Below are 13,436 nucleotides of genomic sequence, written 5' to 3'. Positions count from 1 at the left end.
CTCCTATAGCACTTATACTGTGCTGGGACAGCTTGTTTTTCTGCACTAGTCCCAAACTGTCAGTCCCTTGAGGGCAAGAACTTAGAATTTCAGCACTTGTTTAGACCTCACTTTGTTCTAGGTCAGTTTGGAGGTGGATTACAAGGGAAGAAAAATGTATATGATGATAGAGTAAAAATCAGGAGTTGATTTAAAAAAAAAAAAAGGAAAAGCAAGAGTGAAGGCTTAAGAAATAAGGGTAATATCAAAAGGTGGTCAACAGTACCCTACAAATTTGCAACCAGCAGGCCAGAAACTTAGCCCCAGGTTTACCAGCCAAGTAGAAGCAAGAAACCTGATCAGTTACTGTCAGAGTAGTAAAAGCCAAGCCCAATGCTCAGGAGATGACAGCGCTCATGACATGAGCCCGGAGTTTTCTCCCATGGGTCTGCAGGAGAAAGTGTGAAACTCACCACCACCTCCTTGGGCAGGTACGGCAAGCTGCAGCTCCCTCCACGCAGCCAGCGCACCACCCACAGGGGAGAGCAGCGAGGGCAACTCCACAGGGCCCCAAGCGGTGCAGCTTGGGTGGGAAGCTCAACTGGTTGGCTTAACCCGGGACTGAGTGCAGGTGCGTGGGGCACACACACTTAGAACAACCGGTCTTCCAGCTGTCGACACTGGTGGTTTGGGAATAGGAGTCTTGTCCTATTTTTTCTCCCTAACCCCAGCATCTAGCATGCTGCGTCTCACCCCTATCAGACTATTGTCGCTTTACGTTAACAGATATTTTGTTAACGTCTGCTCCACTGATCTGAAATTAAGTAGATAATATAACCCTACCCCCAGACATAAATAAACCTAACCTCGCATTTAGTTTCAAAAAATAAAAAACACTCTAAAATATGAAGCAAAAGGAACGTAATTGATAATATGTATTAAAACCTTTGCCCTGACTACCCTGGAAGACATAGTGATGTATGGTCAGATTCCTAAAACAACTGGGTTTTGGAAAACAAAAAACAAAATGACAATCCATTCCATATAAATAGTACAGGAGTATTCAAGAACAGAGGTAAGATACTCCAGCGAATCAAAACCCGTGTTTATTACTAGGACTTGCTAACAGATCAGACCTACTTGCATACATTAAAGGGGAAAGAACCTGAATTGAAGTAGAGATCACATGCCCAGACAAACTGCCAAGTTAGAGAAAACGACGAAGGACGATATTCCTGCCTACAAGCTGGGTGTTACGTCCAGGTGCGCCATCAACACGACTCCACGTTACGATGTGGAACAGAGTAGTGACAATGTATTTTAAACACACACCTCTTGCTGTGGACGCCCACCTCCAGCAGATTTGTACACTCAGTCTCTGAAGCTCCATCAGGGCTGTGCAGGACAACCTGGGTTGGGTAGGGCCGCCTGTACCCTGAAGAACCCCCAGCGTGCCCCCTCCCGTCACCTCTACACGCCAGCGGTGCTCCCCAGAACCCATGGCAACAAAGACACCCTCACGGCCTCCATCCTCTAAGACCCCCTGGGCCAGCACAGAGCAGGAGCTCCACAGAGGTGGAGTAAGCTGGAGAACAGGTGAGTGACGGAGGACTGAACGGAACGAATGGACTGAACTTGGAAATGAGGGGGACACTCTCTGCGTGTCAGCAGAGGTCCCCAAAGATCAGGAATGTGGGAGGAACCCAGTAAATGCTAACTGAATAAAAAGTGGAAACACACAGTACCTTCGTTCGGCGCTGCTGGAGGACCCCGGGGCCCAGTGGTACCCCAGCACCCTGCTCTTGCCTCTGAGTCCCTCAGCCCCTGATCTCCTCCACCACACACTTCAACTCCCAGGTGACTAGTTAGTTCTGAGCGCTTTCTGGGTTCCCGGCGTCAGGAAGGAGCGTGCGTACCTTCTTCGTTTTCTGCAGTGCTGGAGGGCATATCTGATTTTTCCTCTGACCTGGCTTCTTGCTCTTCAAGAGCCTAAGAGAGGAAGGAACAAACAAAAAAAAAATCACTGCAAGCCATTTGAGGCTTCAGATAAGCAACAAGAGATGAAAATCACAATCGAGCATCTCAGAGACGGGACAGGCCAGAGGCATGGCCTGGAGAGGTGGGGGCAGATAGGGTGGTAAAGCTGCTGGGAGAACATGTAAGCAGCACCCCGGATGACATGAGAGACAGCAGGAGGAACCAGAGACAAGGGCCAAAACTGTCCCTGACACTAGTCCTCACTGCTTCCCCAGATCACACCACCAGAAGATTCTCAGGAACATGATGACGCATGAACCAAAAGGGGGACAGAGAACAGAAAATCTTGAAACCTGTAAGGACTTCTGTTTGATGCATCTGCCCACCTAGACCAACCTCCATCCACACCCTTAAGACACAGGGATTGGGGGCCTGGAGATGGGGGTAGGACCACTATTACAGGGAGGACCCAGGATGAGCATAAGCCTCGGGCTACATGCTGGCACATGCTGGTGCAGGCTGTCCCTGGCCAAGACTGAGTTGTGATCTGTAGAGAGAAGATGCCTTTAGAGCCCTCTGTATTTTCTTTTCAAATAGATTCCCCACAGCCAGTGAAAATGCGGGCACAGAATTATGTGTTGATGTGTCAAAAATTGCCCAAGGCTGCATCAGCACATGTTCCAAAACAAATACATGGGCAAACTGAGGCAAGCAACCCTACAACTGACCCAGAGCCCTGAATCCCCCCCCGCTGGGCATGTTATTAAGCTCAGCATATCAAGTGCCTTGCTCATGACTATTTCAGGACATCCTGAGGCCAGAGCAAAAAGAACATGAAAATATACATAACTGACCAAATCACAAAGAGGCAGGGAACAAGCAGTACCCGGTCACCCACCCTCTGTGGCTATTAACTGCTCCCAGCCTTTATTCCCAGGACACTGTACTCTCTCTTTTAGGACCCGCCATGGAATTAACGGATGGACCGAAGCAGGTATATGTCTGGAGAGGTACTAAGGAGATGGTAGCATGAGTACCTGGGGTTAAAAGAGGGCTCACCATGTAGGCTCAAGGCCAAAGACAACCACTTACTAGATTAAGGTTTATTATAAGCAGATATAACTTGGGAATAGCCAGATGGAAGAGGTGCATGGGGCAAGGTATGGGGACAGGGCACGGAGCTTCCATGCCCCTCCTAGCAGGCTAGTCACCCAGTACCTCCACAAGTTCACCAACCTAGAAAGTTCTCTGAATCCAGTCCTTTGGGGTTTTTATGGAGGCTTGCGTTATTACGTAGGCATGATAGATTAAATCTCTGTCCACACTGGTGATTAAACTCCATCTCCAGGCCCTTTCCCCTCCCTGGAGGTCACGGAGGTGGGACTGAAAGTTACCGGGCGATTGGCTCCACAGGTAACTAGCCCCCATCCTTAGGTGCTTTCCAAAAGTTGCCTCATTAACATAACAAAAAACACCTTTATCCGCTCCACACTTAGGAAATCCTAAGGGTCTGGGGGGCTGTGAGCCAAGAACCATGGAGGGAGACCAGATATATTTCTTATTGTAAGTTACAATATCACAGTGTCTTAAAGAACCTCAGCCCTATTCCCTTCCCAGTCTCCCTACGCACTACCCAGCCAAAAGCTTAGGACAGGAGGAACGAAAAAGGGGTGCTGAAACCTGGAACACAAGCCCATCCCACTGCAATGGATTCTCCTTTTATCAAGTGTTCTCCATAAAATTAAAATCTCTGATAAACTGGAAAGTAATCTTCATTTGGTCTTTGTTATTGTAAAGTCCACACAATCAATTATTAAAGCATCTAGATTTACTCATCCTAAATCTCCCCCAATGTCATCAGTAATAATTATCTCAAGTTACAAGAAATCACGAATCCGACCTAAGAAGCTGGAAGTTTTTATAATGCACAAATGTTCAGAATTTTTGCTTTACATGGAGCATGCTCTAGCCTTTGCAGGAGCTTTGTGGTCTTGCTGTAGTCTGAGTGTCCCCTCTAAGACACACGTGTTGCTGAGCTCTGCCCCTCTGAAACTGCAGGGAGAGGCACTCGCCCTGAGTAAGGCTGCTGGGCCAGGCCCAGCTTCTGCCCCACTGAAATAGCCACCCCTGGGGGCCTGGGTGAGAAGCCACAGGGATGGCTGAGAACTTCTGTTTCTTTAAACAGAAAGTATCCTTAAGCAAAATGAGGAAATACTGTATGCCAGAAAATTATCCACTAAACTCCCTAAAACCCAACAGAGGTAGTTCACACTCTGAAGAGCATGTTTATTTTAATTATTTAATAAAACCCTATATGGAGTAAGCAATAATCTTTGAAATATAATGTTTCTGGTTAAACCTTCAATTTAGTTATATAAAGCAAACATTTTACAAAAGCCAAAACTGATAAATACCAATATCAGTTTTCTGATAACAGTAAGCTCACTGTTTACTTTGTAAAGCCTATATAGTCATGAAACTGGTGCTTATTAATGGATGTGCTTGAGAAGACTTTGCTGGGGGCTAGTGAGTGAACCATTATACCCCTGGGCACTATCAACTAAATTGACTGAAGCCCTTTTACTCAAAAGAACATTCTACTTAATAATAATTAAAATATATGAATATGCTTTACAGTCTTCCAGATTCAACAAAAAAATAAAAATAATGAAGATGAAACATTTTAAACCCTGAGATGGGCATGCTCTGATAACAGTCAAAGCTGATGTTTGGGCCACGGTGGGAGGGGGAAAAATCTCTTTGAAAAAGAACTGGTCTCAAGTGACCAGTCCCCATTCAAGAAGAATCTGTACACTGAAACAAAGGCTTAACTATATCTAAGCCTTAAGAAATCCCAGAAGAAGATATTATTCATTTAAAATAACCCTAAAGGCAACTGCTTTAGATAAGAATTATAATACAGTCAATAAGTTAATAGAAAATACCCAATATTAGAATATTAAACATCAGTGATGCTGGTTCATGAAAAGTAAAGGAAACAATATTACACAAATTACTATTTTCTACCTACCGCCAAAATATCATATAATAATCTTTCTTCTACTGGTGTAACAGTTTCTAATTCCATGGCCCTCAAAGTCCCATTAGAAAAAAAGAAAGTGCTACCCCCCACCCAAAAAAAATACTGTTCCCAAAACAACGAGTTTGCTGTCTGCACTCTCAAAGAGCGTGAGTTATTATGTCTTATACCACAATAAAGGGCACAAACCTTGAGGAGAACGGCTCTATCCCAAAAGTATTTCCTAAAGAGTTTAATATCCGCCTCCAACAAATGCTCGGCTGTGTGATTAAGCGTCAGGGTCAGTGTTTCTGATGAGTGAATATACCGCAGGGAGGCATCTTCGCTGAGCTGCACTCGGGAGAAACCTGGGGAACGTCTGACCTGGAAGCTGAAACATCACAAATCAAAACCCACGATCCCAATACCTTTCATTGTCCCTGAAGTTACAAACCCAACTGGCAAAACAAGCCATAAGAGCTACCTACTGAAGATAGGTACATAAGATCCTGTAAATAGATCCTAATAAAGTCATCTTTGTTTTTCCACCTAGAGAAGACGTCAATTGAAAAGCTGTTCACATATATTATATACTATAAAGATCTACATAATTAATGCAACAGTACTGACTTTTAAACATAGTATTTTACCTCATTCTCCCCTTTAATCTGAAAAGATGCCTCTGGCCTTAATGGCAACACATGTAGTACCACAAATTAGCTGGCAGCAGACAGTTTATTAGGCGATTACAGTGGAAAACAGATATGATCTCCAGAGAGCATGGTGAGGTTCGGACGTTACAAACAAGCAAGATATTCACAACACACGGGTCTACTGTTGTAAATCATTTCCTCATGCAAATTAAAACCTGCATAAATTTGATCGTGTTGTATTCTTGAATTTGTTCATAAACAAAGAAACAATATTCCCAAACTAAATTCCTGAATATTGGCTTATTTTCCATTCTGTTGTGGTTAAGAACAACTGCACATTTATTAGCTCTATGTAGGCTTCATGGTTAGTGTCATAATATTCTGGATGGCCTATAGGTCATGTAGTAGCAATGGTAAAGAGGCCTCAGGAGGGAGATGCTAGTACTCCCAGGTAACAGCTTGCCTCAGCATGTTGTCAAAGCCCCCAGATGCTCCCAGTTCACAGAACTAGCTCTGTGTCTCTTTTCTCTTCTTCCATTACCTCATTTTGTTAATCAGCATTTGTATATTTGCAAAATTATAGTATAGCTCCAACTACAAAAATGCTATCTCTATCACATGGAGTGACAAAAAGAGATCCATTAAGAGCACCTGTACTCTAAGATTTGCGGCATCTCCCCAAACTCTTGACACAATTACCTGCAAGGACTTCAGAATCTTCTAGAAAACAACTCCCCATGCCAACTACAAGCCATTGAAGTGAATGATGCAGGCTGAGCAATAAGATTTTTGTAATTAATTTAGAAAATGGAGGCTCCATCACATAATCAAAATTTAGCTTACAGTCTATTTCTAATCCCATCCATGAATGGATGTATTAGATGTGTAAACTTTTTTTATTTTAATTTTATTGGAGTATAGTTGATTTACAATGTTGTGTTAGATTCAGGTGTACAGCAAAGTGATTCATATATGCATATACTCATTCTTTTTTAGATTTTTTTCTCTTAAAGGTTATCAAAGAATACTGAATAGAGTTCCCTGTGCTACACAGTAGGTCCTTGTTGGTAATCTATCTTATATATAGTAGTGTGTGCATGTTCATCCCAAGCTCCTGATTTATCCCTCCCTCCAATGTTTCCCCTTTGGTAACCATAAGTTTCTTTTCCATATCTGTAAGTCTGTTTCTGCTTTGTAAATAAGTTTATTTGCATCATTTCTTAAATTAGATTCTACATATGAGTGATATCACATGATATTTGTCTTTCTCTGTTTGACTTACTTCACTTAGTATGATAATCTCTAGGTCTATCCATGTGGCTGCAAATGGTATTATTTCATTCTTTTTTATGGCTGAGTAATATTCCATTGTATATATGTAAGACATTTTCTTTATCCATTCCTCTCATGATGGACATTTAGGTTGCTTCTATGTCTCAGCTATTGTAAATAGTGATGCTACGAACATTCAGGTGTGTGTATCTTTTCGGATTATGGTTTTCTCTGGATATATGCTAGGAGTGGGATTGCTGGATTATGCAGTAACTCTATTTTTAGTTTTTTTTTTGTTTTTTTTTTTAACATCTTTATTGGAGTATAACTGTTTTACAATAGTGTGTTAGTTTCTCCTTTACAACAAAGTGAATTACCCTTCCCCCTCCCCATGTCCTCAAGTCCATGCTCTAGTAGGTCTGTGTTTTATTCCTGTCCTACCACTAATCTCTTCATGACATTTTTTTTTCTTAGATTCCATATATATGTGTTAGCATACGGTATTTGTTTTTCTCCTTCTGACTTACTTCACTCTGTATGACAGACTCCAGGTCTATCCACCTCATTACAAATAACTCAGTTTCATTTCTTTTTATGGCTGAGTAATATTCTATTGTATATATGTGCCACATCTTCTTTATCCATTCATCTGTTGATGGACACTTAGGTTGCTTCCATGTCCTGGCTATCGTAAATAGAGCTGCAATGAACATTTTGGTACATGACTCTTTTTGAATTATGGTTTTCTCAGGGTATACGCCCAGTAGTGGGATTGCGGGGTCGTATGGTAGTTCTATTTGTAGTTTTTTAAGGAACCTCCATACTGTTCTCCATAGTGGATGCACCAATTTACATTCCCACCAACAGTGTAGGACGGTTCCCTTTTCTCCACACCCTCTCCAGCATTTATTGTTTGTGGACTTTTTGGCCATTCTGACCGGTAAGAGATGATACCTCATCATAGTTTTGATTTGCATTTCTCTGATAATTAGTGATGTTGAGCTTTTTGGACATCTGTGTGTTTTCTTTGGAGAAATGTCTATTTAGATTTCTGCCCATTTTTTGATTAGGTTGTTTGGGTTTTTTTTGACATAGAGGATGTGTAAACTTTAAAAACACATGTCATCTTCTGGTCTTGGACACAAAAGAAAGATACAAAGCTACCAAAGATGAAGTGAGGCTCCAGGTCCTCAATGTAACCCTGAACTATCCACAATGACAAAGTCAGAGGAAGTGGTCCTGTCTTGCCCCTTTTAGCTAAAGAAAGTGGGGTCACGGTAGAGCAAAGATAAAGGCAATTCCATTGGGATGGGCTCTTTCCTTAGTTGGCGGTCACTTGACCAAGTAAGAACAAAAATAAACAGAAAGCTGTGACTTCAACATGCACTTAGGTAGCATATGACCATAAATTATTTACATTGAGTTCCACGGGACAAATGAAACATACCAGTCCATTAGGACACACCATGTAATAACATTGATAATATTTAATATTTATGTAGTAATTTGTCATTTTCATTGTAGTTTCCCACTTATTTTTTACCACATGTTAAATCAAGGAAATCACTGTATAGGATATAATGACCAATCTGAACCATTCTAAGTAACAAACATTAAAAGTGTTGGTATCATCCTCAACATAGAGAACTTTAGAGTTGACAAATTATTTCACTTCCATTATCTCTAGATCCTAATAACCAGCTCACTGGCTACATAGTATCTTGGGGTTTGTTTGTTGTTCATTGATTCAACAAAAACTTATATTCTTTCAATGAATGTACCTGCTGAACACAGTGGGTAAAACAAATAGTTTCAGTCCTCAAATGATTTAGGCTGGAGACATATATGAAATATATGATGACTATATATATATAATTATAAATTATGATTTATATTATAAATTAATCATAATTTTAATCACAATTAATACTGTAAATTAATCATAATTGTAAAAGACCATAACATAGAAGGCCTCTCTGATGAAGTGACATTTAAGCGAAAACCTGAAAGATAAGTAGGGGTTAGGCTAGTGTTTCCCAACTTTTCTTCTTCTTACGGCCAGCCCCCCAACCATGGAGCCTTTTAAGACATTTTTCCTGACTCCCTCTCCCCCATGAAATGTGAATACCAAATATATCTGTATATCTGTTTATGTATGATATGTATATTTGTACTTTATACATGGGAATTAATGGTAAAATATAAACCAATGTTAGTTCGTGGTTTGGTTACTTTAATTTTTCCATAATGCTTGGAAGACTTCAGAGAACCAGACTGAGAGAGAATCTATCAGGTAGCCAAACTCACTTTGTGATGTCTTCAAACAGCTTGGAGCATCCACCACGTAAAGCTAAGTCTAATGGCGTGGCACCCTCCTCGTTGGGTAAAGCCAAGGCCTGGACTCCTCCAGGGAGACACAGGAGGAACTGAGAAAGCTTAGCAAGGCCCCATCTCACAGCCAGGTGCAGAAGAGACTCTCTATGTAGAGACACTGAAAAGAAAAACATGTAATATTAGTTCCTTCATTTAAAAAGTCTGTCTTATATATTTTATCAAAGAGATTGTCAAAGTAAGACTAGTAATAGGAAACATGTCAGAGCTGGAAGGAACCATCAAAAGCATCTAATCCAGAAACCTCATTTTACAGATGTGGAGAGGTCAAGTGATTTGTGCAAGGTCAGGGAGGTGCTGGAACCAGCTTCGCACATCACTGGTACGATGTTGTTCTGTGCACCATGGCGCATGTTTGCGTCACCTTTCACTCATGTTCAGTGAGGTCATCCATGGAAAACAAGTGCTAGGAGCACACACCATCCTTTGGAAACAGACATCGTCAATTTCCAAGGTGTCCTCTAAGGAGATGCTGTTACCCTAGCAGGACAGGCTACTAGAGGCCAAGAGTGTCAAGGAGCCTCCATTTCCACATTTTGTCCTCAGAGGTGCTCCTCTCCGGTCAGCAGCGGGGGCAGAAATGGACTCTGAGTCCATGGTCTCTCTCAAACTTTGTGGAGGTACTTCTACCCATTTATTAGAGCTTTGGGATTATTTCAGTGTTGCCAAAGCCACACACACCAGTACTCTGCTTCAAAAATTCGGCCTGTGCCTCTTCACATCCCCCTTGATAAGGGGGCTCCTGCTTGGTTTGTGTCTGGGTTTTTGCTGTTGGTGTTTGCCGCTGTGTCTTATGGTTGTTTCCTGACTGTATCTTCTTACAGGCTGAGGGCGTCCTGGAAGTTTTTTATTCCTAACACCTGGCATGGTATATGGCAAACTGAAGTCACTCCGTATTTATTGAGTTGAATGGCAACTGACTACTAAAATCTCAATTATTTGTGTATGTTTAAACTGTCTAATTTGTATAGAGTTTGTACTCCTGTATTTCTCCTACAATGACGCAGTGCCTGGAACACAGCTGGCGCATGACAAACATTACATTGGAAACATGTAAAAGAATACATTTGCTTACATTTTAAAAAGATAGGCCCATGAACTCCATCGACATCAAGACACACCTTAAAACAAACCTAGTCTTAACAACTGAACATGAAAATCCTAACACTTAAGATCTGTCAGAATAAGTACTCAGTAAGAATCTGAGTTATACATTCCCTCCAGTTAAGTAATGTTATTGACTGTAATCTGAAAGAGATGCAGAGGATGCTGCATCACACTGGAGTGGAAGGCCCAACAGGGTAGGACCTTATCTGTCTTTTATCCTAGCACAGTGCCTGGCATGTGTATGTGCTCTATAAATATTTGCTTGTTGAATGAATAAATGACCACCCGTGACAGTTCGCTTTTAATACATGGCTACAGCTGCTACTTGGAGCATCTATCATTCTTAGTTCTACCTCTGATAACTCCTGAGAAAAATCTGTGAACACAAAGTACATACTCCCACACAGCTTAGACACTGAAGACAAAAACTACCTACTTCTCCACCCAGCTTACCGTCTACACTAATTTGATTTTGCTATTCCGTCGTCTTCATTAGCATAACTTCACCAGTCCAGGAGACTCTTGCCTAGGCAAAGACTGACTATTCGTCAGAGGAACTTCCTTTAAGGCCCATCAACTCTTTAGCAGGAAGCATTGACAGTTTAAGCCGCAAAACCAATCTTTAACTGCTATATCATGATCCTTATCTAAATCTAATCAAAATCCCTTCCCTGACACCCCTTTGCCATCACTCCTCCCCTGCATCCAAAGACCCTCATTAAACCAAACTTCGAGTTCTCAACAAATCCCAACCTTGGGGCTTCCCTGGTGGCGCAGTGGTTGAGAGTCCGCCTGCCGATGCAGGGGACACGGGTTCGTGCCCCGGTCCGGGAAGATCCCACATGCCGCGGAGCGGCTGGGCCCGTGAGCCATGGCCGCTGAGCCTGCGCGTCCGGAGCCTGTGCTCCGCAACGGAAGAGGCCACAGCAGTGAGAGGCCCGCGTACCGCAAAAAAAAAAAAAAACAAAAAAAAAAACCCAACCTTGCCTTCCCCCTTCAAGATTCTGCTAAGGCTCAATGGAGGCAGAGTTCTCCCTTATCAAGGCCGGCAATAAACTCAGCTTTGTCTTACCAGCAGGTTGTGATGATGATGTGTGTGGAGCCAGCATCCAACAAAACTCTAGTCTGAAACAATCAGAAGGAAGTACTCCGCAGCACATGGATGCAAAAGAAAACTGCTTAGCTTACATTTTTAGTTGGTTTATACTATTTCTATATCTAGATCAATGAGCATAAGGCATTATATTTCAAATATGTAAATGCCACAGACTTCACTGTATATTTGCTCCAACATCCATCTGTGTGACACAGCACAGACCCCCCTCGGTAAAATGACATCTGAAATGCCAAAACATCTGAAAACACACACTATTGTAAAACAGTTATACTCCAATAAAGATGTTAAAAACAAACAAACAAACAAACAAAAACATCTGAAAACAGACAAAGCAGTGCACCCCACCAGACATCTGTTTAATATACTTGCTATCTTCTAAAGGCTATTAAAGAACTTATCTTTAATTATTTTATCCTTTAAGTCTTTGATCTTTAAACTCACTTAATTAGAAAGTAAGCTTTTTACTCTCAACAGATTCCCAACAAGGCATGTTTGGTAACATCTACACTCTTTTTCCTCCTTAAATAATAATCGTGAAGAGACTTGTCAGGATCAGGTAACAACACACACACACACACACACACGAGTACACTGCCCAATGTACCAGTCAGCATGAGGCATGAGGTTGTAACCAGCCACATGAGGATGGAATTTCTAAGTCACGGATCTCAGTCTGAACCTAGGGAGAAATGCCCATGGTTATACGAGATACAATTTTTTTCCAAGAAAAATACGACCAAAAGGGAACACCTAAACCAGCGATCCCCAAGCTTTTTGTCACCAGGGACCAGTTTTGTGGAAGACAATTTTTCCACAGACGGGGGAGGGGGAGGATGGCTCAGGGGTAATGCGAGTGATGGGGAGCGATGGGGAGTGATGGGGAGCGGCAGATGAAGCTTTGCTCGCTCGCCCACCGCTCATCTCCTGCTGTGCGGCCCGGCTCCTAAACCTTTTGGGTTCCCTTTTAAAATCATACCACTGATAAAGGCAGTATGGTGTCAACCATTTAAATGGTACCCCCTATAGTGCCTGGAGCAAGACCCTAAATACCCTCCAACCTGGGCTGTAGTTCACTGTACCCAACCTGATTCCTGCACCAGCAGAGCTTCCCAGGCCTGTTTGCTAGCCCAGCTCCCTGTTCTCTCCTTTCTGGCTCCATCCTCATATCCTGTTCAATGGGAGAGGACAGCAAACATGTGGGACTGAGCGCTCACTGCTGCCCCTCTCCGTCCCTCCAAATCCAGGGAAGAGAAGATCTTCTGATGTTTGAAGAAACAAAAGGCTGCCCAAAATGTGTTAAGAGTTTTATCACTCAGTATAGAAGTTCAGAGCCCAGAATCAGGCAAACAGCTTGAAATAGGAAACATCATGACATATATAAATAATTCTGCTTGCTATAGAGTTTCAGATTCTTAACAGGAGTCAGGAAAACAAGCTGTGGAAAGGGGTTCTACAATTTGGTAGACATGGGGGTGTTTAATTAAAATGAACGGGTTTTTTTTACCAAATAAATTTGTCTCTTCCTGTTTATTTGGTACCAGGAGTTATTTGAACTAATGTAACTAAAGCAGAATTACTAATAATTGCTCTAATGGAAACCATTAAAAGGCGTGACCTGTACCATCCTGGGAGCAAGATCACCCAGACACAAAAAAGAACAGCAGGCTGTGACGTTCAATCAACATACCCATCACGGCACAACGTGGGGCTCATCTGCCCCTGTGACAGGGAGGGAGGCTCAAAGCCCAAGCCTCTCACTCTGCCACACCTCAGTTTCTCTGCCTGGAAAATGAGGCTGTCACGTCAAAGACCCAAGGTCCTAGGAATACTCATCCTTGCCTTGACTCTTTGGGGATCAAAGATCCATGAAATACAGCACGGACCGAGAGCCCTTCCAGAGCACCTGAGGCACAAGAGCAGG

The 13,436-nt window shown here is 42.3% G+C and overlaps 1 protein-coding gene across 1 annotated transcript in view; it reads right to left on the bottom strand.

Moving 5' to 3' along the window:
* The window catches only part of ARHGEF28 (Rho guanine nucleotide exchange factor 28), a 325,739-nt gene that overhangs the window by 172,650 nt on the left and 139,653 nt on the right, over nucleotides 1–13,436 (bottom strand). Inside the window, exons 6-8 of the mRNA XM_024122262.3 lie at nucleotides 9,208–9,391; nucleotides 5,186–5,366; nucleotides 1,896–1,968 (exon numbers count right to left, since the gene is read on the bottom strand). Of these exons, the coding sequence (XP_023978030.1) occupies nucleotides 1,896–1,968; nucleotides 5,186–5,366; nucleotides 9,208–9,391 (438 nt within the window). The remainder of the gene's footprint in view (nucleotides 1–1,895; nucleotides 1,969–5,185; nucleotides 5,367–9,207; nucleotides 9,392–13,436) is intronic.

Source organism: Physeter macrocephalus, chromosome 8 (assembly GCF_002837175.3).
Source record: "Physeter macrocephalus isolate SW-GA chromosome 8, ASM283717v5, whole genome shotgun sequence".
Lineage (NCBI taxonomy): Eukaryota > Metazoa > Chordata > Mammalia > Artiodactyla > Physeteridae > Physeter > Physeter macrocephalus.
This window is presented reverse-complemented; position numbering and strand designations above follow the sequence as displayed.